This window comes from Sinohyriopsis cumingii, chromosome 14 (assembly GCF_028554795.1).
Source record: "Sinohyriopsis cumingii isolate HCF-2022 chromosome 14, ASM2855479v2, whole genome shotgun sequence".
Taxonomy (NCBI): domain Eukaryota; kingdom Metazoa; phylum Mollusca; class Bivalvia; order Unionida; family Unionidae; genus Sinohyriopsis; species Sinohyriopsis cumingii.
Window position 1 is genome coordinate 108,668,857 of NC_142974.1, and position 26,944 is coordinate 108,695,800.

Consider the following 26,944-nt stretch of genomic DNA (forward strand, 5'->3'; position numbering starts at 1 on the left):
AAGAAATAAAACAAAAACTGTTTATATCTTAAACACATGGTCCCATCATGACATTGACAACAACCAATCATTTTAAAATAAAAATAAAACTCGTTTATATGGTTGCTACTAATTTTGAATTAAGGTCAGGATCTAGATCAACACCTGGTGTTTATAAAACGAAGTCAATGTAAAACTATTTTCTCAAAAAAAGTATCAGCTCTAGTGAATAAATTTACATTCCAATTGCATGTAATAAAACAATAGAATTTTTTAAAACTGACAATTAAATTGAAATTAGTATATATTAAATCAATATATTTAAATCAAATATACTTAACTATCTACTGATATGTAGACTGAAGTAGACTAGACAGGCACTAATAAGATTTCTGCTCTAAAGTTACGGTAATATGTGCTTCTGAAAAAGGAGCAGGTATTAAAGCGAAATTATTTGCATTTCCAACATGCATAATGGTGATAAATGTTGGCATACCTTTGTTCTACTTTCCTCTGGCTATATTTAATGTACACGTGGTAATACTGAAAATCAGGCACCAGCTAAGGCAACAGCCGATCAAAAAATGTACACATAGACCTAACTGGACTTAACTTGACTAGTTTTAAAATAGGGACAGCGAAATTTGTCACAGTAGGCTATACAGTACAAGTGTCTGAAAGTGTATATATATATAAACTATTGTTAAAACAAATTTATGTTTTTTTCTAATTTCCAAATTACCTTTGCTGCCTAAGAAGTGAACATGACAAAGCAGTACAAGCACAGCCAATCTGTATCTTGTCCATCACAAATTATACCCATGACTCCCATATCAAAATAAAGGGAATTAAAATGTATTTAAATAACTTAAAGCTTGATTAAATAATTCCTAATAGCTAGGATTACATTTTCTACAACATCAAACTCTGCACACATTACAAAACTGAAGAACCAAACCTGAAAATTTCTGTTTCTGCCCAAGTTTGGAATTCTTGGTCCATTCTAGTTTAACTAACATATAGACCAGACAGGCACCAATAAAAGTTCCTGGTCTGCCAACAGTTAGAATATACAGGTCTCTCCCATCTGTTTATAGTAAACTATCAGAATATGCAAAGCGTCCTATATGAAAGAAATTTATGTTGCCATTCCAAATTAACTTTTTCACTCCCATAGATTTGAAAGTACTGATTTGTTAATTCAAAAGGCAACAGAACATGGCCTCATATCAATGTCTGTCAGATGCATATAACTGTAAATGCAACACTGAGTTAAAGTAACCATGTAAAATATTACTGTCAGTTTGCAGAGATTACAAACTTTACATTTCTTTCTTAAGTATGTGAGTCAAATCAATAGTACATAACAATTTATAATATATAAAATATTTGTTGCAAATGGTCACATGCATGCATATCCCTACACCTATAACATCCTGATCTTAATAGGTTAATTTTTTTTTTGAAAGCAAACCTACATAATCTAATCTAATAGTCTCATATTTGGAACAGGAACTCTAAGAATGTCCTCTGCAGATCAATTAAAAAAATGTGATACATCTTTATCTTCATTTAATTTTCCATACATTTCCTCCCAAACGGTCAAAAGGAATTAAAAGCTGATCATTTATGGGGGGTGAGATTATTGTTTAGGCCCTCCTCATAAAATTAAATTATCCATGAGTCAGTCCCCAAGTTAAACTTTGCCTCAAATCAATAAGAAGCACATATTTACCCTTTACATATAAAAAATTCATTTAAATTCTTCAAGTATTGTGAACGAAAAGTAATGACTGGTTCTGTCACAGACGGATGGACAGACATGCAGACTATTGACTGCAACAGCAAAATCCCAGTTAAAGCACGGATAAAACAAAAGTGTCAAATTAGGTCTGGATATGTCATGCACTAGAAACATTTATATCTGAATCTCAATCTGAATGTATACAAGGCCAGTTACGGCATGAATTTGCACCGGAATCTGAATGTATACAAGGCCAGTTACGGCATGAATTTGCACCGGAATCTGAATATATACAAGTCCAGTTACGGCATGAATTTGCACCAGAACCTGAATGTATACAAGGCCAGTTACGGCTTGAATTTGCACCGGAATCTGAATGTATACAAGGCCAGTTACAGTATGAATTTGCACCGGAAGAGAGAGCCAACTAGAAAGTTAGTAGCAATGTTCAAGAACTGTCTTGAAACTCTCCACTGATTGCACACACACAATGCTGTCACTCAAGTGATTCCAGTCCATAATTGTTTTTACACAGAAAGAATTTGTAAACTTTCTAAACTGTTCTGTTTTACACTGATCAACCATACAAATCTATTATTTATAGTTTGGCGATATCAATTGTTACATAAAGCTTAAAACTATGGATAGTCTCCAACTATTCTGAACTCTATTCCCAACTTATATACAGTTAGATCTCAATTAAAAATGTATGAAATTAGTTCTATCCAGATACCACAGGGGTTCATATTGTTGCTTATAATTTACCTATAAATCACAATATATATATTAATATTATGCTGTAATAATATTATACCGTACATCTATAATTTATGGACAAATTTTAAGCAACTAGATGAAGCCCTATGGCAGTGCCCCTGCTTTGCGAGCAGCGTTCTGAAATGTTCCTATATGTATTTATCAGATACAGAAGTGTCTTCACCATTAAAAAAACAACAAATTAACTCATATTTCAATGACCTATATCATGACATCAATTTAATAATGAAAATGTAATGTAGACATTATTACTGTATTTCAAATATATGTAAATAACTGCCATGTATACATGTAAATGTGTGACAAACAATATAAATAACTGCTATTATTTCAACATCTAACTTCTTAATTTTAAAATTATAATAACAATATTGGCCTTATCTTACGATATTACTTTACAATATTATTTATATAATCTTCCGCCGAATTCGTACATCTAAGAACTATCTTCATTTTCAGCCTCGTCTTTTCGATTTGCCATGTAAGGACATTGCATCAGTCAATAACAGGAGTCTGACGTTTTATCAATAAAATAATATGAAATCTCTGACAACACAAAATCACCATTATAGTACCGATATGATTTCGTGTTGTCAGAGATTTCATTTAACTTTATTGATAAAACGTCAAACTCCTGTGCTTCAATGGAAACGTAAACTGGAAACTGGTTGTAGTAAATATGGCGCGCATTGAATAACAACATATCGTAGAATATCCAACATTGTATTAAAAAAAACTATCTTATTTGTCAAGCTAATTACCGTTAATATCTTGTTATCTGATTAGTGTTTTGTTCTTTGATAATTCCACAATGCAATATCAACAATTAACAGTTCCATAAACGTGAATGTGTTATCAATACAAAAACCGTGGGAATTTTAGATGCTACTAAACCATGAATGAGATCCGGTCGCGTGCATGTCGCGAGCGTGCCATGTCGTGTGCAAAGAATTATCAGTGAAAGCGCCACCTTCTGGAAAAAATGTGTATTTGTCTGAACTGGTGAAGATGAGAGTCTTGTAGCCAGCCGCCATTGTGATAGTCCATAGAGATTTAATATTTTTATATGAAAATTGGGTAGTGAGAATCAAAGTGCAGACAATTTATCAATCAGTAATGAATAGAAATGGTTATAGCAATATTTGCATTGAATTTTTAAAAAAACACTACTTTTATATTTAAACTTAAAATTAATAAATATGTTCATGCACGATGAAAATGACAACATTTACGGACACTCGGGAGAATATAAACTATATTTATTCCACTTTTATTTTATTTTGCATCTATCATACATGTATTTGTTACAATAGGGTTATGACTGTAATATTCATAATTCATATTTTGAAGCATGAAAGGGAATTAGGAAATGTAAATAAATGAAGTATGTAGTTTTTGTTGTCGGGTGAGGACAAAGTGGGAAATAAAATGGAATTACCTGATTGATGTGTATACTCCAGTCTGTAGACTGTAATCACGTTACTGTCCCAGTTTGTAGTGTATAGAACTCCATGATGGTCATCATAGAATATTCCATAGAGACTTGATGACACTGTGTGTATGGTCACTAGTTGACCGCTGTCTGTCAGCTGATGAATTCTGTTCGAGTTAAAGTCACACACGTACACACAATCCCTGTAAGCCATTATCGACCACGGTATTTTTAATTCCTGGTGTTGATACAGAAACTTGTGTGTGTCTGGATTAAAAATATCATATGCATACACACCACCTCTGGTAGTGGAGTCATCAGTCTGATACGAGATGTAGACTGTGTTGTCTTTTATGGCCAAGTGACTACCATCCCCTTTACAGATATTGTGAGTTGAGTCAAGGTGTCCATCTTTAATCGATACAACGCCCCAACACAATATCCTATCGCCCTCGTCTTTATACGCACCTAAGTATAAATTCCAACCGCTGACAATGAGTTTGTCTGAATTCAATTTTACCACTGAATCACATCCATCCAATTCTGTGCTTACATCTAATGTTTTGACCAGTTTTACGTCATCTACAGATTTGAATGACATGATTACAATCTTACTACTGTACTGCAGACACACAGCTACTTCCGTCTTGCTAATAAGACAGACACCACAGGGACGGGACTCCAGTGTGGGTGAAGTAGACAGAGGTTTGCCGTCACGACGACTGTAAAGCTGGAGATTCCTCGCATTATAGTCTGTGACAAGCAACGTGTCCTCAATCACCACAACGCCATTGTAGTCGGGTATATGGCCGGCTGTGGATAAAAATGACTTACATCAGGATACGGAATAAACAAAATACAGAAATATAGACTTTTAGTAAACAATTCAAAACATCTGTAGATCACTTTCTAACCTAAAACAATAATCCATTGTCGAAATTTAGCAACCGACACCATGGTTGTAATTATTATTATTATTATTATTATTATTATTATTACTCCTGGGACAGTTGCTATTTCATAATGTTTCTTAACTACTACTAATAAGAATAATATAAAATAGTATTAAAGTAATGTTATTTTCTTGTATAGTATAGATGCTACTTTGTAATATATTGCAACTATTACTGTTACTGCTAACTAATACGTTTGAAAAATTTAATAAAACTAAATTTGTCAGGGTAAAGTAGGGCTAATGGGGTAGCGGTGATTTTACATAAATTTCAAGTAAATCACGAGAATTGCCAATGAGATATGTGGACCAAATATTAATACAAACCACGTTAGGTAATAGCCCGATGTCTATCCCTCCCTCAAAAAACTTATCCCCTAGATTACATCGTAGGAATTATTGAGATCACCAACTAACAACCATACCACAGACCTTCTCGACATGCAAAGACAAATTTACATATATAACTGGCACTTACAAGGTATTTAGTCCCTACCCATGTATCAAAATTTTGAAACTTTTGAGATGATCAGTCTATAACCATATCAACAGCTGTTGGCACGAAAAGACAAATTAATTAATGTATGCAACTTATTATCACCACAGGAACCACCCCAACGCCAATGAACTTTTTGGACCCTGCTTACTACCTCGGAAATCATTGAGGTCCCAGCCATATAACCACATAAACGCCTATTGTGCTTGAAAAGACAAATTAATATATTCAACCCAAATAGGCTCTGGGGTTCATTTTTAGACGAAATGAATCAAGCTCGTGAGTCATTCATAGAAAACGATCGATTTTCACTCCCTTTAACTAAGTACTTCTGACATACTTGCTAGGTGACAATAACAACAGATAAATGAACAAATAACAGCTGATTTTTTACTCTAAGACAGTCCTTTAAGACTGGACCGGGACATACCCAAATTAGGCTCAGATTTCAGGTGTTCAGTCTAAACGAGAAGACACGGAGATAGATGTTTTACATGCACATAAATTAAGCAAAAATAATCAGACATAATTCAAGTAAAAATAATCAGACACATAATTCAAGTAAAAATAATCAGTTCAGATGGTACACATGGTAAGACATTAAATGTAAATTCGTTTTCTAATTCTATGAAGACAAAATCGTGAAAATTTCCTTTTGAAAAAACAAATGATTAAAAAAGTTACATTACAGTGGTGACACAAACATGGATGGAGAAAAAGATAGAACATAAAGTCTACACAATCAGTATTCTTTACGAGCACTCATTTCTCTCAGTAAAAAGACGATTATTTAAAATATCCCCTCTCCTTCTAAAATTTATGGAGAATTTGTACTGTTTTAAGATTAGAAGTGGAGTGGATGTTGCCAAGTTTTTCATTTCACTAACGGAGACAAGCATGCTTACTATACCTTTGACATTTAAAAATAAATGTTTTTAAAAGAACGATAACGAGGTATATCGTCATCCAATATTTTGCATCTGATATTCAAAATTACATGTATGCACTACCCTGATGATTTTAATGAAAGTCCTTTGTCCATGTAAACTTCTGCACTCTCTAGGTTTTGTCGTCTGCTACTGCAAACGCCGGTTACAAGTTATTCAGACTCATTCGGAATACGATAGAGAGTCATGGCGCATTAATACACGCCCGCGTTCAGTTGTAACCTTGAGACCTGTTCAATAAGATCAATAACCAAGAACCATTCTATTTACTTCCGTTTTGTCCGAAGGTGCTCTATTGGGGTAGCAAAACTTTATTATAGGACTCACGGTACTAATTCAACTCCAATGGTAAACATATGGAAACACCATCATATTCAAAATTCAATAACTTAAAATTTCTGGGTGCTGATTATGAGATCTATAATTCTTGATGCACCTCTAATCTTGGTGCAAGCTTATGTGTGGAGAACACCATATGACCCGCGCCATTTTGTTTACATACATGTGCATGAAACATGTGTTATTGATTCTGCACCAAATGAAACAGGTTCTACTTTCAGTATTGAGTACTCCTGAGTCAAGCCTGTACAAATTCTAAAATTGCATCAGTAGAAATTTGTCAATATTTCTTTACATTACATATAGGATAAGCTCTCAAAAGATATTTTTCCTAAAATTTGAATTTTAATTATTAACCAATTATGGACCACCAAACCCGTAAATACTCTTTTATTTCTTCACGCATTTCTAGACTGGTTCACAGTTCTTCCGTATAATTAGTACCGTGTGTCCTATAACCAGATTTAAATTTTTTAGAAAAAGTTGTATTTTACTCCTTCATATTAGAGCATAATTGTAAGAAAGAATTTGCCATGCTTGTGCATGGATAATAGTGCAATAGCATTTTATGTGATACCAATATATATAGTTAAATTGCATCCGCATTACATGTTGTTGTGTTGTATTGTACTTATTAGCAGCTTATTCTTGTTATTAAAATGATTGTTTTCTGCCTTTGTATCTTCATGATATCTTTCTATGGCATGCATGCTACACAAAAGAAACACAAGTATGCTGACATCAGCAAGTATGACATCACAGGGTATCAAATTACATGACGCATTGTATTTTCATCTCTCACTGGCCAAAAGACAAGTTTTAAATATTTTAAATTTCAAAATTGCATTTCTTTTCTTGCTGACTCTCACATAAATAAGATGCAGTGCATCCCTATGCACATCAACCAAACAAAACATATAAGTGTGCCACATGACAGGTCAAAATGATAAGAGGCCATTGCCCTTTTGTGACTAAAACAAAAACACACACCCATGAAGCATCAAGAGATGTTGACATTCCAAACTTATTTAAAGTATCGTCACATGTGATTCATGACCCCGAAATGTTAATAAAATGGTACAAAACCCAAGGAAAAGTTCCATAAGCTTTATTTTACTGAATAATTAAATAACATAGTGCTAATTTTTATTATAAAACTATGTAGAAGGGTGAGGAAGCAAAGAATAGACAGAGTAATTTCTTCAAGCCTGGTAATGTTCCCAACAACAAGGGGGGGGGGATGTGTATCAACCCAGAAGACACATCAACATGAGGTATGTTACACAAGGACAACAAGAGACAAATTTGAAAAAGCTCCAAAGTTCCTATAATATTGACATTGATGTTGGAGACAGAAAGTGTATGCACAAACTGTTATGACTCAAGCTATTAAGTATGCTGGAGGTGGAGAAATGTGTGAAAAACTTTGTTATGCCAAGACAAGTCACTGTCTCTATGCAATATGCAGACACTGATAAAACATGTCACTGCATAAACTACTTGTTACATTTAAGTAATATAATTGAATTGCATATTTAAGCTGTCTAATATATAAATATATACCTACATTTACCCAAAGCTCATAAAAAGTTAAGAAAAACTCAAAATCATTAATGTGGCTAATTTCCACTATAAGCAGTGTTAAATTATTTACTTTTAATATAAAACTAAAAAAATACATACATTATTGAACAAAAGAGAAACAAAGCAAACCTTGCAATCACTTAATTACAGTCAAAGGAGAGGTAATACACCTTGATTAGGCAAACCAAATAGGAAGCTCTAATTTACAGCTAAATGATTCCTTACTATTACCTGATAGTAATAACAGAGCAATGTAGGCTTTATAAATAGCTTTTGTTTCAAATATAAAACCATATTTCTGACATGAAGCTTGTTTTCATTTATTCACAACAACATATATGGTGAACAAAACACATATCGCTTAATGCGCACAGTAAAGAAATGCCGAGATTTGGATTAATGTGTTCTGAGAGCACCAGTTGCAACACCCTGACTATAAAGGTTTTCTATCATGGGACTTGGTACATGAAGAAAAAAGAGATATGGTTTGGTGCGAGAGAGCAGTATTTTCACCATGCAGTTATACATCAAGAATGTTTCAGCTGTATGAAGAGAGGTTGGGGAAGAAAAACTGCCAGTGTAAATAATGCAATACAGACAGGACTTTTGCAGACTTATATTGGGAACGAATGGTTGAAAGCTATTGTTTTAAGTGAAAATGTCCAACCGTGCTTCTTCAACAAAAGGGATGCAGACAAGTTCCAGTACTGTTTGCCCAAAAATGTAATGTACCAATATGAGAAACATGCTGAACATAGAATAGGTGTCAAGGAGTTTAATTCTAGGATAAGAAATAAGACAGGTATAATTGATATTCAGTGTGACTCGACATATAATAATTCAATTTAAATGTTGAGGCAATGCAGCATGTGCAGTTTTGTGGACAGTCCTTATTTTTACAATGTTCTCTGCTTTGATCTGCTGAGTGTGTCTCTAAAATTAAATGATCAGTACAGCTACATAAGTGATTGTGACATAAGTGGCTTACATATCAAATGTTCCCCCACCCCCTTTTGGGGAATTGTTACATGTGTTAGATGGTATTTAACCATATAGACCAATCTATGGGCACCATCATATGAAATTCTGCCATTAGGCCATACTATGCTCTTTTCCCCATAGCCTGAGTTATCTACTTCCACTCTCCAGTGTATAAAACCATCCCCATCTGTCGTTTGTACAGAATTTGTCTCCAAAATCACATGCAAACCATGATAAAAGACTTCATTATGATTGTCATATGTAAAAACCACCAAACTGATACCCTGGATGCACGTGGTAAAAATAGAAACAACAAGCTACTATTATAGTATAGGTCACATATAGGACTCACGGTACTAATTCAACTCCAATAGTTAACATATGGAAACACCATCATATTCAAAATTCAATAACTTAAAATTTTGGGTGCTGATGATGAGACCTATAATTCTCCGTGCACATCTAACATTTGTGCAAGCTTATGTGTGGAGAACACCATATGACCCGCGCCATTTTGTTTACATACATGTGCATGAGACACATTTTATTGATTCTGCACCAAATGAATCAGGTGCTACTTTCATTATTGAGTACTCCTGAGTCAAGCCTGTAAGAATGCTAAAATTGCATCAGTAAAAATTTGTTAATTACATATAGGATAAGCTCCCAAAAGATATTTTTACCAACATTTTAATTTTCATTATTAACCTACTATGGACCACCAAACCCGTAAATACTCTATTATTCGTTCACTCATTTCTAGACTGGTTCACAATTCTTCCTTTTAATTAGTACCGTGTGTCCTATACATTCAGTGTCTTCGGTTTGAAAGTGATGATAAATGCAGTTGTCAATGGTAGACACGCTAAATCTAGCAGATTACAAGATAATAACTGATACGGATATAGTGTGATACCATTTTACTGTTGTCTAGTGGACATGTTCTGGGGGTTTCGCTCTTTGTTGATCAGCTGATCGATGGGTGATTAGTACTGTCAAGCAGAGGCAATATAATAATGACCAGTCGTACATGCCTTAGTGAAAGTGGTCATAATAATACAGATCCTTCCATGGTAAGTCAGCCAACCGACAGCGAGACTTCGGAGGTCCCCAATGGGGAATAATAAATCAATCTTGACATAAGACAAATAAAAGGAATGCTTGTTGACATTGCCCCCCCCCCCCGAAAAAATCAACATTTTAAAGTATCACTGAATGGGAAGTTAGATATGATACCAACAATTCCTGAATCTGATTGCTGACACAAAAGATGAGCTAGAATATGTCAAAGTAACATCCAATATTGATGACATGAAAATTAGAATTAATGAGGTATATCATGTAGTTTCATTGTGAAACCATACACCAGATAGAAAGTATATACAGTATCTGTTTTAGATTCACATACCATACACCAACTAGGAAGTATGTATCCGTTTTAAATTCACATACCATACACTAGCTAGAAAGTATGTATCTGTTTTAGATTCACATACCATACACCAGCTAGAAAGTATATATCTGTTTTAGATTCACACTGAGAGCAAATAGTAAATCAAGTAGAAGAAATACAAGTCTCAGATGAAAGAGAAAAACTTTAAGAGAGGCTAATGAAATTAAAAAAGCACAGCAAAATGGTGAATATTTTATTTTATGAAGGAACTCCACAGGGCTCTGAGAATATAATTATTTACAAAGTTGTTCAATCTTTCTCTTTGTAATCAATCTATTTAGAGCATGAATACATTGAAAATAAGTGTTTTGTACTTGCTGATAGAATACCCTGCTAGGAACAAGGACAGAAACAATAATAGTAAAATTTGCATATTTTGAGGACTGGGAAGTAGTGTTGAGCATGTCCAACAATTTGTTGAAATGCCTTGAGTAGTTACAGATTTACCTCTGGTTATAAAATTCTAGCAACTGTTTGACAGTGGAGTCATATGTTAAGAAACCCATCCAATGGACCAAGGCTGAAAACAAGAATCGAGGGAAAAGGTAGTATCCCTTATATTTGATGCAAGACAAGACACCGCTTCTCCATGGCACAAGAAAATTAAGGGGATATATATATATATATATATATATATATATATATATATATAAGAAAGAGTAAATTTTAAAATGATTTTCAAGCATTGTTTTGTTTATTTTGTGGAATTTCTTTGAACAAAAGTATGTCTCTTGAATTGTGAAACTGCACCATCTAGATAAAATATTGTAATGCTTCTTGACATGTAAATAATCAAAAAATGACAAAATAATATGCATATAAGCATGCATTTAGACTGCTTATATCAGTAGATCAGTGTAAAGTGGGCAGCATCTTGTGTGATAACATTATTTCATTTGTCAGTAATTTTACATTTGTTTATTGCATAGATGGGCTTAGATTTGTATAACTATTTGACATTTTTCCATGTATTAAATTTCTTTAGCAATTTATTGACTAGCATGAGCACAACTGTGGCAATATCTTCAAGCCATGTGCTATGTTCTGATAATTGTACGAACCCCTGTGCTAAATGGTTCCTTTTTACAACCCTTGCCAATATTATACTGTGCATTTGTTAGATTGTGTTCCAGAGGAGCTATACAGTCTTGATAAAATGAAAGCACTTAAAGTATTTTAATATTCCTGATGTTAAATCCACAACAACATCTCGTTTTGTTTACCATATTGGACTATATTTCAACATATTTTAGCAAAGATGGGGACGTTCTAAAGACCCCACCCAATGTCCATACTGTTTTAAAAGTATATGACAGTTCCAGATAACACATGTTCAATACAATTTCATTGCCAGCTTTAATCTAAATACATGCTCCTTTCATAAATGAATTTTTCTTATCTTATTCTTAGACTATTCATTAAAAGTTTTTTCCCACTTTCCTTTGTCCAAAACAAAGAAATTTGTTTAACATACTATAATTACAATCATCACCTTCCCATTCCAGGAAATATGTAACATGCTTGTTAAAAATAATTATAATTGAAGGGGGATAGCTTATGTTCCTATTTTGATACATTGACATTAAAGAACTTGTATACTTTTTAACAATGCTAGTTGTTTGCTTTTATTCTCCCCATAAACTGAACACTTAGTTTCAAGGATTATATTTGGGATAGGTAACTGACCTTATTTTTGACTTATTTGCAAATGATTTTTACTATTTTGTCAGGGGCCCCGAGTGGCTGATTGGTCTAAAGCAGTCTCCATTACGGATCACTGCCATCTCACCTGTGTCTGCGTGGGTTCTAGTCCAGGATTCGGCTAACGTGGCTATGTGAGAAATCTCACCAGTAGCTTCTCGTGGGTCAGTGGTTCTTTCCGAGATTTTCCCGGGTTACTCCTCCACCATTAAAACTGGCCGCCATGCATAGCCTATCGTGTGCTGAAATATGGCGTTAAACCCCACAACAACAACAACTATTTTGCCTATTTTTGCTAAAACCTTGCAAGCAACATGAAGAAAATCACTTCAGACTGACGAATGGAATTTGATAGGCATATTATTATTATATTGAAATAACCTTGTTAGACTTTCATGTCGATTTGGTAGGTTTGCATTGCTGACACATTTCTAAACATTTGGGATCTGGAATTCTTTGACATAAACATAGTAATGAAGATTTAAGCTAAAATCACTTGAAGTAGACAATTCAAATTTTGTAGACTTGTTTGTAATATATGGAGGATCAGATTAGAATTCAGGCCATTAAAGCAATCTGTTCCATTTTTCAAAATATAGCTTGAATATTTTAACCAAAACCCTGTTTATATCAAATTAACCTTGCATTGAATTTTAATGCGCAAGTGATTTTCCATGGTTTGTATGGAGCTCTGATTTATTGGTATGCTTCCCCCTTGACAGGTAATATAACCGATCGATCACTAGGGTCTACATTTCGTGTGCCATGTTTGTCTATCTTTTGGTGCTAGCTGTATCTCATTAAGGTGGTCCGATGTCTGCTTACAGTCAATAAAAACAAGTTAAACACTTGGAGTTACTTTTCATAATTTGTGATTATTTAAAGCTTCCATTTATTTATTAGTCAAATTTTGCACATGATTTAAGAAATAAAATGATTAAGCCTTCATCTTGAAATCCATATCAGAATAATTCATGCAAATTAGTATCAATGTCTCTTTGCATAGCTAAACATAGCAACGGCAATATGGACTTTTACACTTAAATATCATTTTATAAATTAAAACTGTGTCAGGGCAACTTTGGAATATTATCTTATGTGCACAACAACAACAAAATGTGTAAAGCATCCTTTCTTTTTCCCTTGATCTTGTGACTCCAAGCGATTTTTGAAAATTATGCGTCTCTTCGTAAAACTTATTGCATATGTTCATTTCTAGCAGATTTGGGGGTAGGTGGTTGGATGAAACAAAAGGAAGTTATTAGGTAAAACATTTTCTGTGCTACAATACATAACAGTATAAACGTGGCACTTCCAATGTGTTAACAAGCTATTGTCACTTGATAGTTGTCACCTAACCATTTATTTCAAACCCGAACGTCATTTATTTATCAAGTGTTCCAAAGATGCATGCCTTTTTAAACACATTCCCTAAGTCAAACAGGTAAAACATTGAACTGTGCAATATTACAATTAAAGTCTCTCTTATTATTTTTCTAATAACAAATAAATATTTGATTTAAATCAGTATGTACATAAAATATCTGATAGAATTGGGCACATCGGCCATTTTGTTTACATTATTTACAGTATCCGTGACCGTTTGAATTAGGAAAGGTCACGATTTTGTTGCGTTCGTAACATAATGTAAATGTACGAAAGGGGACCATTCTATGGTTTGGCTGCATTGTGACGTCATCGGTTAAGAGTGACGTGTGAGCGTTCAACCTTATAACATCTAAAGGCCTGTGTTCCATCGCCGCAAGAAAATAATTCGTGCTTTTTTCAAGCAGCGTATTGTGAAAAATCTTCCGTTTACAAAAGGACGCCACGGTATCCACTAAACGCGATCTAAAGTTCTAAACTAAGTTTGTTGCGTTTATCAAAGGCGTGATTTTGTCTAGTGGCATATTACTGCTTTACTGTGACTGTTATTCTCAGTACAATCGAAGGCCAAGGCCAAGGCCATTGGGTCGTCAGGTGTAACTTACAGTGACTGTTTTTTCATAGGTTGGATTGTAGATTTTAACAGGAACAAATAACTGGAATTTTAGATTTACGTGTGGGTAATGAAATAATAGTTGAGGATCCTTTTTAAAAAATGCCATCATCATCGTTATTTTCATCATCATCAAGATAATCATTAACATAATCGTAACAAACGGCACGACATATGGTCATTGCCACCGACGCATCATCATCATCATCATCATCATCATCATTGTTATCTCAGTCATGTACGATGATCGTTAGTTGTGATATTTTCGAAATGTTGCTGTTGTGATGATGATGTGGACAATAGTTCAGGTCTTTTTCTTGCAGATTTTATTTTTGTTGTTGTTGTTGTTGTTACGGTTAGTCGTACCCTTCCTGTCTCTCCTTTCTACTTTTGGGAAGGGAGAGGGCTTTTTCTATTACCTTAACTCTGTTAAATATAAAAATATGCGTGAAAAGCAATGTTCCTCTCATTTTTCTTTATTATATCAAGCATATTTGTTTGTCTATAGAAAACAATATTATGTAGCGAATTAAACGTCAGAATACTTTCTGTTTACAAAACCATCTGTACATTTTGCTAAATACTTGGTTTAGGTTGATTTGGTGTTATATAGCTATAAGGCACATTATATACAAGTAAAGGAAACCATCGGATGTATTGTGATCGATATTAAGTCGCTTTTTATTGTAACCTAATTTCATAAAATTGTTAAGAGATGATGGGGGTGGGTATGTAATGTAAATTCCAAATACACCTACTGATTGTGGTTATTTAATCCTCAGATAACTTGAGTAGCGTGTCTTGCGCAAGAACAATCAGATATATTGTAATTGAATGTGGAGGAGTAATATGAGTTATGAGTTACAGAAGAAAGAAAGAAATGAAAAAAACTGTCCCGTGCGTATACTTATTTCCTTAGTCTCCAGACAAAAGAGTATATTACGCAAATTCTTCTCTCAGACTTATGAAATTTTCTAAGAGATATATTTTTGGAACGCGAAAGGTTTTCTTCCGCTTGAAACTTGCCAACATTTTGTGCGCAAACTTGCGCTGATATGTGAAATGATGGTGAAATGGCCTAATGTATGTGGCTACAGAACTCATTACATCATATCGTACAACAATTGGATACTCCATATACGTTCTTAACATTCCATAATTGACGATATTTCTGCCAAGCACACTTTTTCTCATTTTGTTTCGTTTCCGACAGAATGCAATTTTTCTTTTTTCCTTTTATTTTCACTTAAAAACAAGATATTATAATCTTCTCCCTAATTATTAAAATATATGGTGAGGTTGCAAATAATTGGAAACGTTTTTTGTCATTTCGTTGTGCTAGTTACAGTCTATATGCCATTTGCTTTCATTTACCAGTCATCAGATATGCATGCAAATTTAATTTATATTATCACAAATTGAAACATATTAATGATACCACAAATTGGAATTATTTTCTTACATTCAGCATTATTTAGATATAAAATATTTTTACTAATAATGATATTTTATATTTACACCTAACTTAGAAAATATATTTTTCTTATATTCAGCATTATTTGCTATAAAATATTTTCACTAATGACATATGTAATTTCGATAATTACACCTAACCTAGAAAATATAGGTACGCCGATTAAATTGTTAATATGTGTAACCGTAGATGTTTTGCATGTGAAGAGCACATTGACCTGTTCGTTTGATTTAAAGGTGCTAAACGCCCCCATTTTCATATTAAAAGGATTGTACCTGGAACCTCGTGAAGATTGCAGTTCCCAAAATATGTTCATCTAAATCGTTGTCGTCATCCAGAGTTCCGCCGGATATTAAGCATGGAGTAGAAAGTAATATGCAGCAAATTGATTGTCCGTTTAAGATTTTTGAATAATAAATAATACGGGTCTTCTTTTTTGCTTGTTGTGTTTGTCTCTTGACGCGAGATTTAATCCATAGGTAAATTTAAAATGCGTTGATGTATTGTCTAGAAGTTCCCTACTCAAAATAGGCTCGAATCATGGATCACTCCTTTGTGAAAGAAAAGCCACAATTTCCTAGAGAACTTAACAGTTTTTAAAAGTTGTGGAACTCCCTTCAGTATCAGGGGAATTTCTGAATCACATAATTTTCAAAAACAAGACAAAAATAAAACCATAAATCCATACTATGTCACGTAACCATAGCGATACTTCCTTTTTACAAGAAGACACTATAGTTCCTAGACGCCAAATATAACCATCATTTTGCATTATGTAGCAAATAGGGTGAAATATCACGCACATTATAATAATGACTACAAACTATGTTGTCATATATTCAAATTTAGAAAGTGATACTGCGTATTTGCTTGCACGTTTGAATGGGATAAGAGTATGGCCAAGGCCAGTTGTGTTACGAGAGTTTGGATGGGATAAGAGTTTGGTCAAAGCTACATGTGTTACGAGAGTTTGGATGGGATAAGAGTTTGGTCAAAGCTACATGTGTTACGAGTGTTTAGATGGGATAAGAGTTTGGTCAAGGCTAGTTGTGTTACGAGAGTTTAGATGGGATAAGAGTTTGGTCAAAGCTACCTGTGTTACGAGAGTTTGGATGGGACAAGAGTTTGGTCAAAGCTACCTGTGTTACGAGAGTTTGGATGGGATAAGAGTTTGGTCAAAGCTACCTGTGTTACGAGAGTTTAGATGGGATAAGAGTTTGGTCAAAGCTAACTGTGTTACGAGAGTTTGGATGGGACAAGAGTTTGGTCAAAGCTACCTGTGTTACGAGAGTTTAGATGGGATAAGAGTTTGGTCAAAGCTACATGTGTTACGAGAGTTTAGATGGGATAAGAGTTTGGTTAAAGCTACCTGTGTTACGAGAGCTTGGATGGGACAAGAGTTTGGTCAAAGCTACCTGTGTTACGAGAGTTTAGATGGGATAAGAGTTTGGTCAAAGCTACCCGTGTTACGAGAGTTTAGATGGGATAAGAGTTTGGTCAAAGCTACCCGTGTTACGAGAGTTTAGATGGGATAAGAGTTTGGTCAAAACTACATGTGTTACGAGAGTTTAGATGGGATAAGAGTTTGGTCAAAGCTACCTGTGTTACGAGAGTTTAGATGGGATAAGAGTTTGGTCAAAGCTTCCTGTGTTACGAGAGTTTAGATGGGATAAGAGTTTGGTCAAAGCTTCCTGTGTTACGAGAGTTTAGATGGGATAAGAGTTTGGTCAAAGCTACCTGTGTTACGAGAGTTTTGATGGGACAAGAGTTTGGTCAAAGCTACCTGTGTTACGAGAGTTTAGATGGGATAAGAGTTTGGTCAAAGCTACCTGTGTTACGAGAGTTTGGATGGGATAAGAGTTTGGTCAAAGCTACATGTGTTACGAGAGTTTGGATGGGATAAGAGTTTGGTCAAAGCTACCTGTGTTACGAGAGTTTGGATGGGATAAGAGTTTGGTCAAAGCTACCTGTGTTACGAGAGTTTGGATGGGATAAGAGTTTGGTCAAAGCTACATGTGTTACGAGAGTTTGGATGGGATAAGAGTTTGGTCAAAGCTACCTGTGTTACGAGAGTTTAGATGGGATAAGAGTTTGGTCAAAGCTACATGTGTTACGAGAGTTTGGATGGGATAAGAGTTTGGTCAAAGCTACCTGTGTTACGAGAGTTTAGATGGGACAAGAGTATGGTCAAAGCTACCTGTGTTACGAGAGTTTGGATGGGATAAGAGTTTGGTCAAAGCTACCTGTGTTACGAGAGTTTAGATGGGATAAGAGTTTGGTCAAAGCTACATGTGTTACGAGAGTTTGGATGGGATAAGAGTTTGGTCAAAGCTACCTGTGTTACGAGAGTTTAGATGGGACAAGAGTATGGTCAAAGCTACCTGTGTTACGAGAGTTTGGATGGGATAAGAGTTTGGTCAAAGCTACCTGTGTTACGAGAGTTTGGATGGGATAAGAGTTTGGTCAAAGCTACCTGTGTTACGAGAGTTTGGATGGGATAAGAGTTTGGTCAAAGCTACCTGTGTTACGAGAGTTTGGATGGGATAAGAGTTTGGTCAAAGCTACATGTGTTACGAGAGTTTGGATGGGATAAGAGTTTGGTCAAAGCTACCTGTGTTACGAGAGTTTAGATGGGATAAGAGTTTGGTCAAAGCTACATGTGTTACGAGAGTTTGGATGGGATAAGAGTTTGGTCAAAGCTACCTGTGTTACGAGAGTTTAGATGGGACAAGAGTATGGTCAAAGCTACCTGTGTTACGAGAGTTTGGATGGGATAAGAGTTTGGTCAAAGCTACCTGTGTTACGAGAGTTTAGATGGGATAAGAGTTTGGTCAAAGCTACCTGTGTTACGAGAGTTTGGATGGGATAAGAGTTTGGTCAAAGCTACATGTGTTACGAGAGTTTAGATGGGATAAGAGTTTGGTCAAAGCTACCTGTGTTACGAGAGCTTGGATGGGACAAGAGTTTGGTCAAAGCTACCTGTGTTACGAGAGTTTAGATGGGATAAGAGTTTGGTCAAAGCTACCTGTGTTACGAGAGTTTAGATGGGATAAGAGTTTGGTCAAAGCTACCTGTGTTACGAGAGTTTAGATGGGATAAGAGTTTGGTCAAAACTACATGTGTTACGAGAGTTTAGATGGGATAAGAGTTTGGTCAAAGCTACCTGTGTTACGTGAGTTTAGATGGGATAAGAGTTTGGTCAAAGCTTCCTGTGTTACGAGAGTTTAGATGGGATAAGAGTTTGGTCAAAGCTACCTGTGTTACGAGAGTTTTGATGGGACAAGAGTTTGGTCAAAGCTACCTGTGTTACGAGAGTTTAGATGGGATAAGAGCTTGGTCAAAGCTACCTGTGTTACGAGAGTTTAGATGGGATAAGAGTTTGGTCAAAGCTACCTGTGTTACGAGAGTTTAGATGGGATAAGAGTTTGGTCAAAGCTACATGTGTTATGAGAGTTTAGATGGGATAAGAGTTTGGTCAAAGCTACCTGTGTTACGAGAGTTTGGATGGGATAAGAGTTTGGTCAAGGCTAGTTGTGTTATAAGATTGGTTGGGATAAGATGGGATTGATTGAGAAACACATGCAAGACTTCTCTCCCTTATTTGAGGGATCTGCCATGATAGCAAGATTTCTAATAATGAAATGAACAGCATCAGTTATGATAGCAAGATTGTTAACACTGAGATAAGCTGCGTCAAAACCCTAATAGCAAGAGTGTTAACGTTGAAAAAATCTGCGTCAACCCATAAAGTAAGATTGTTAACGTTAAAATAAGCTGCGTCAACGCCGATAGTAAGATTGTTTTAATGTTGAAATAAGCTGCGTCAACCATAATAACAAGATTGTTAACGTAGAGATTAGCTGCGTCAACCCCGATAGCAAGATTGTTAACATTGAAATAAGTAGCGCAAGCCTACCTAGTAGCAAGATTGCTGCCTTTGAAATAGGCAGCTTCAACCCTGATAACAAGATTGCTAACATTGAAATGAGCAGCTTCAACCCTGACAGTGAGATTGCTAATATTGAAAAGTACAGTGTCAACACTTATAACACGATTTTTAATATTGAAATAAGCAGAGTCAACCTGAAAAAAGATTGCTAACATTGAAATAAGCATCAACCCTGATACCAAGACTTTTGGCATTCAAATAAGCAGCGGCAAACTAGTATAGCGAGATTGCATTGAAATAAGCAGCGTCAGATAGTTAATATTGAAATAAGCGACGTCAACCCTGATAGTAAGATAGCAAATATTGAAAAGAACAGTATAAACCTTGATAGCACGATTGTTAATAATGAAATAAGCAGAATCAACCCTGAATAAAGATTGCTAAAATTGAAATAAGTTAGCATTGTCAAACCTGATTACGATATTGCATTGAAATTAGCAGCTCCATCCCCAATAACGGGATTGCATTACAAGTGTCAACCCTGATGACAAGATTATAAACTGCTCTCAGTTGAATGTTAAAATGTGTCATGCTAATGCATCTCAATTGAATGATACTGTGTACAGTACTTCTGCATCTCAGTTGAATGAATGCTAACGTGTGCCATGCTAATGCATCTCAGTTGAATGATACAGTGTATCATGCTAATGCATCTCAGTTGAATGATACAGAATACAGTGATATTGCGTCCTAGTTGATTGCTGCAGTGTGCGATATTACATCTAAGTATAATGCTAAAGTGTACGATGCTAATACGTCTGCAATGAATGTTATAGTGTATCATTATATTACATCTTTGTTTAATGCTAAAGTGTACGATCTTATTACATCTAAATTTAATGCTGCTGTGTACGATGTTATGGTATCTGAGTTAAATAATGCAGTGTACGATGCTAATACGTCTGCGATGAATGCTACAGTGTACCATTCTATTGCATCTGAGTTTAATGCTAAAGTGTACGGTGTTATTACCTCTGAGTTTAATGCTGCTGTGTACGATGTTATGGTATCTGATTTGAATACTGCATTGTACCAGGATATTGCATCTGAGTTGAATGCTGCAGTGTGCAATGCAGTTGCATCTCAGTTGAATGCTACGGTGTGCAATGCTATGGCATCTGAATTTAATGCTACAGTGTACGATGCTATTGCATCTGAGTTGAATACTACAGTGTACCATGTGATTGCCTTAATATTCAACAAGAGAAATATGAACTATATTCCTCCCATACGGATGGATGGTGGGTGGGGATTATATACAAAGCCAATATTGAGACATGCAGGTTTTGGAGGCCTAAGTGATGGTACTCATGGAATTTTCTGTTTTAAGTTGTTGTGTTAAAGAATAATTTGCAGAAAGCAAGAAAGGCAGGCGCTCTACTAGCTTAAAATAATCTCCAGTTATTAAATCACCGTTTCTTCCTTTAACGGCTGTATACTAAGAACAGCTTTGATATTCCTTAGCCATAACAAGATTTTGAATTGGCTGCTTGGCGGACATACTGGATGTCGAATTGGCACCATGCTCATTTGGGACCAACAAGATAATGTAATATGCCTCCTGGTCGAATGACAATCACAAACTATTAAAGATGAGCATTGTGGTAGTCATATTAAAATTCTGGTCGGCACCATATTTTAGTAAAGACCAAATAAACATTATAACAAGTTGCTTGTAAGAATCCCACTGTGGATATGACCACCTGTTAAGGAGGAGTTTGGATTATCATGGGTTTGAATATTCTTTTCTTCAACACATAATAGGCTATATATGGTTGCCACTATTATTTGGTAGAGGAAGAACCCAAGAAGACCCAGGGAAGAACAACCGACCCAAAGGAAGGTACAGGCAAACCTTCTCATGTACCCACGTGTGCCTGTCCGAAAATCGAATCCACGCGAACAGAGGTGAGATATGAATTATCTAAAAATGCGAGTGCCTTAGACCACTCGGCCACCATGGGCCATGTTAAGAAGGACTAGCAATATCAATATTATTAAGATGGCCCCTGTGGTGGCCATTCTGTGTGCATCCGAAACCGTTTGCGTTCAGGACCAGCAAGACAGTACAAAGTTTTCTTAACAGAGATCAAGTGGCAATCAAAAGACATGTTGAACATCAAACCAGTATCATCTTTATTTAGGACCGACTAGACACTAGAAGTCTTCTAGTGAAAACCCCTTGTTAATATGACCATCCGTTCGGAGGAATGCTGATACCAATAATTTTAAAATGGCAGCTAGCTCGGCCATATGTGTCATCAGATTGCTATATTTTCACTTGAGACCAACTTGACATCATGATAAGTCTTCCAAAGAAAACTATTTCAACTGGGATCTCCATTCCGGAGAACTAGCTTTTGAAGTCGGCGAGACGATCATATCACTAGTTGAAGAGAAGAGATCCAGCATACAGTTTGTAATGCATCAGACACGTAGCATTTGAATTAGTTACTGAATACTTTCATTTAATTTGCTATGTGTTCTATTTTTAACTTTCACTGGTGTTCTCGTGCTCTCAAATATTACCTTCTCACAAAGCTTGAAAACTAGGTCCAGGTAAACAATTGAATACAGGGGTACCATATATGGAATAAGTTTAGGGTTTCAGAATGTGAAGTGAAAGATTTGGAACAGAGTTAAATTTTTGAGAACGGTTTCCGTAGTTGACTAAACAAAACGATTTGGTCAAAACGTCACTAAGGAGTAGAACAATATTTTCGGAAAGTGTTGACAAAGATCGATGTTAACTAACTAAAAAAGCATTGAACATTGTTAGCTTGTTTTCAGCAAGTATTTTATGTGCATCGCGATTATTGTGTGTGCGTGGGGGGTGGGGGTGGCAAGCAGTAGACAAATAATTAAACGATTTAAAACAAACAGGAAACTCAGGCTAATTCATGAAGCTCTTTGCTCTAATCCAGCGCCTAATGGGGATATTATGCAATGGATAGGCAGTAAAACAGTCATTAATATTTTTGAAATATTTTAGATTGTTTTAATTAAATTTAGCTGCAAGTACTTCTTCTGCGTATAGTTTATTTTTTTTTACAGTAAATGTAAATGTGACTGAATTCTGATATGCCTCACACTTCCCACCTCTTACAAAGGAGAAGCTTAATGTCGGAACTGTTAAAAATGAAATGTACAATATCATAATGGAATACATTTATGGTTTTACATTGGAGTTTCCTATGTATACTCATTATCCATTCAGGACGTTAAGACCTTTGAATAATAGAAAGAAAACGTTCTCTCCACTTTCGCTGAGGCACTTATGAAGGAGAAGGTAAAAGTTAGAATTGATGTGTGATATAAATTTAGTGCTAGTTGTAATGTCATGAAATTGAATTAAATATATAATACACTGCAACAATAAAATCAATAGTATGTATGGTATTAAGAAATTCAAATAAAAAATAGATAGGTTATATGTCAGATTGTCTAGCATTTGAATTAATGGTGAGAATGATCGGTTATGTAATAAAGTGTTTCTTCAGGGTTTCTTTGACTGTTTAATCGTTTTCGTGTATTTGCATCCAACATTAAAATTTGATTACAAACCCTTACTGTACTTATATCTATCCTAATCCATGGTTACGAAATTCAGTTACAAGTCTGCATAAATTTCAGATTCAAGCTGTTTCTAAAAATATGAACTGTGAATTTTAGCACAGTAATTCGATCCTTTAGCATTTTAGATCGTTTGGTGTTTTTTTATGTGTATAACATGATCTATTAAGTAAATTAAATGTGGTAACTGGAATTTGAACTAATTTTTATACCTCGCAATAATAATAATAATAATGACAAGTGTAACTTCAAAAATCAACACCACCACCATCATCATCCTTTTATATCTTGCAGCATGGTTTTAGTACTTTACTCACTTTTATGGCTTTAAGCTTTCACTTGAGCAACCATACAAGTCGACTATTTTGTATTCCTTCTTGCGTTCTTTTTTGTTGCCGTCTGCTTAATGTTGATATGATCATTTTGTAATTTTTAAACTAGGTCGCTTCAGAATAAGTTCACAAAACCCAGACTATATCTGTCAGAAAGCTTTCTTCTCATCACATAGTTTAAATATCGTATTAACGTGTGTGTGTGTGTGTGTGTGTGTGTGTGTGTGTGTGTGTGTAAAAAGGCTGGATCCATGTGCACTAATACCGTCAGTACATTTTTTGCTTGTGGGGGGGGGAGGTTCTAATCACAAAAAATTAGTTGTTATAACGCGTCAAAGACTTAATAACCCTGATTGTGAAAACAATGTAACGAAATATTAACTAATGGTTATTATCGGATGGGGATATGCTAATGATACAAATATACTCATAAATATTCTTGAATATTTTACAAGGCATCAATATGAGCACTTATTCCTGCATACAATGTAATGGGAGGTATAATGCGAACGGGTGAGGGTTGCGTGACAGATTTAGATATGTGGCTGACAAGTGCCTAAAGTCTATGTCACGGACACTGTGCACAGTAATTAAGCCCATGTCACAGACACTGTGCACAGTTATAAAGCCCATGTAACGGACACTGTGCACAGTTCTAGAGCCCATGTCATGGACACTATGCAATTATAAAGCCCATGTCACGGACACTGCGCACAGTTATAAAGCCAATGTCACGGACACTATGCACATTTCTGAAGTCCATATCACGAACAATAAGCAAGTTATAAACCCCCTATCACGGACACTGTGCACAGTTATAAAACCAATGTCACGTATACTATGAACAGTTCTAAAGTAAATGTCACGGACACTGCACAGTTCTAATGTACATGTCACAGACTGCGTATGCATAGCAAGGCAGTTTATAAAATGCACTTGCAGAAAGTAAATGTTAGTCATAAATGGTTGAACAAAATCTTTTGACTTTCGTGTCTTTTAAATTAGGTTTTGATTTTAAAGTCAACTCATTTGAACAAAACTGTAGAGATATTATCTTATCACACTTAAAGAGTATGACATAAATTACCGACTTTGCATTTTTGGTATCCACAGTCATTAAGAATGTCATATTTAATAAGTCAAATACACGATCATGTTCAAAGAAGATATCTCACACAACGAACTCGTACTTCACTCAAATTCACTTTGAACATCAGCCAACACCGTGTACAATATAATTTTCACATGAGTTTGGAAACACGGTTTTTAAAAGCTAGGCACACAGTAATTTTCACCAATTTATAGAAACATAAGACAACAAGGTCTTGTACGTAGGACGCATTCATTTTCATTCATATTTGGAAACATCACATAACATAACATTTTAAACAGGACACTGCAAGTATTGCTTATTTGTTTATAAATATTGGACTACAGTCTTGATACTGCGCACAGTAATTTTCACTCATTTTTGGAAACATCAGACAGCACAGTCTTTTTTAAACACGGATTCCAAGTGGTTATGGAAAATATGGACAAAAGATTGACTCATTAGGGTTGTTCGTGTTATATCTGTCTAACCACTAGGGTGGATCATGCTATATATGCCTAATCATTAGGATGGATAGTTTAATATATGTTTAATTATTAGGGTTGGTAATGAGTAGTTAAAAGGGACGATATAGCCTCAATGGTAAAATACAATACAGACTCGCCTGGGACGATATAGCCTCAAGATTTATAGCCTCACGTAGACTTCTATGTGAAAAAGGGTCCCGGAACTATAGCCTCAAGGGGAATTGTACATGGGGAATATTGGGTCTGTATACGGTCAAGAGAAAGTGGAGTTTCTATAGCGTCATGGTATGGGAGATTGGTAACAATGTTGCAACCATGTGAGGTGACGTCGCAGTACTGGGCAAAGAGCGATTGAACAGGTGTGCACTGGACTGACCTCCATCGGGAAGAAAGAGGGGAACTTACATTTATAGAACACATACAATAGACAAAATACAACAGACAAACACTTATACAAATGACTTAAAAAAATATTTTGAGGCGAGAAAACAAATCTGTTAGAAGCATATGAGTGGCCCTGAAAAGGGCCTTTGGGTTCTTCTTCTTCTATTTCCTTCACTTCCTCCACCATCTCCTGACTTTTCCAAATATTCCTTTCTTCTGATTCTTCTTCTCATCATTCTATGGCATCCAGTCAGGATGGCCTATGGCTCTGAATTTCTCCTGGACTTTTGATCCAGTTGTTTAGTTTATCAAATTCCTCTTTTTTCTTTCTATTGTCTTCCTTTATCTCCTTTGACCACCTTTTTATTTTCTTCACTTCTTCTGTTAACACATTTCTCATCAGTTCTTTTGCTTTATTGAGCTGGTCCATTCCCAATTTTACAAAAGACCACTCTGTCCATTGTAGTATTTCTTCCAAGAAATGTAGTATTTCTTCCAAGAAACACCTTCCTTTCATGACAATGTCTAGGGCTTCTTTCAAGTTACCAACTTTTACATACTTTTTCCTCTGTCATGTCTTTCACAAGATCCATGGATACTTTGAGGTTTGTTACTTGCCTTGTGACAAAGTCTTTTGTAACTGGATGCCTCCATTCTTTCTCAAGCCTTTCCACTACATACGAGCCATCCTCTATCCAATACAGACTCTGCGTCAAGCTGTTGAATAAAATTGAGGCCGCTGCCATCTTCTTTAGTTATTCCATAGAATGACGCAAACGACGAACACATTCACGTTATATTTGTCAAGCACGGACGTGAAGGAAAACATCCCCTGCTTCTCTCTTCATATATTATCTACTATCCACTCACGGAAAAGTGCCATAACTAACCACTAATATACTATCCACACACGCAAAGAAGCAAAAACAAACACAAATATAATATCCACACACGCGAAGAAGCAAAAAACAAACCATTATTATACTATCAAAAACCAAAATATACTATCCACACACACGAAGAAGCGAAAACTAACTAGAAATATACTATCCACACACGGAAGAAGCCAAAAACAAAACCAAAATATACTATCCACACACGCAAAGAAACAAAAACTAACCACAAATATAATATCCACACACGCGAAGAACAAAAACATAACCAAAATATACTATCCACACACGAGGAGAAAAAACAAACCTAATTATACCATCCACACAGAAGGAAAGGTAAAATACCACACACTCCACTGTCCACATAAAGGTACGTT

At 35.3% G+C, this 26,944-nt stretch overlaps 1 protein-coding gene across 1 annotated transcript in view; it reads right to left on the reverse strand.

The window, feature by feature from the left end:
• LOC149784586 (uncharacterized) overlaps positions 1-26,944 on the reverse strand; it is a 128,491-nt gene that overhangs the window by 86,036 nt on the left and 15,511 nt on the right. The window contains exon 3 of the mRNA XM_089932652.1: positions 3,939-4,745. Coding sequence (XP_089788778.1) covers positions 3,939-4,745 — 807 coding nt within the window. The remainder of the gene's footprint in view (positions 1-3,938; positions 4,746-26,944) is intronic.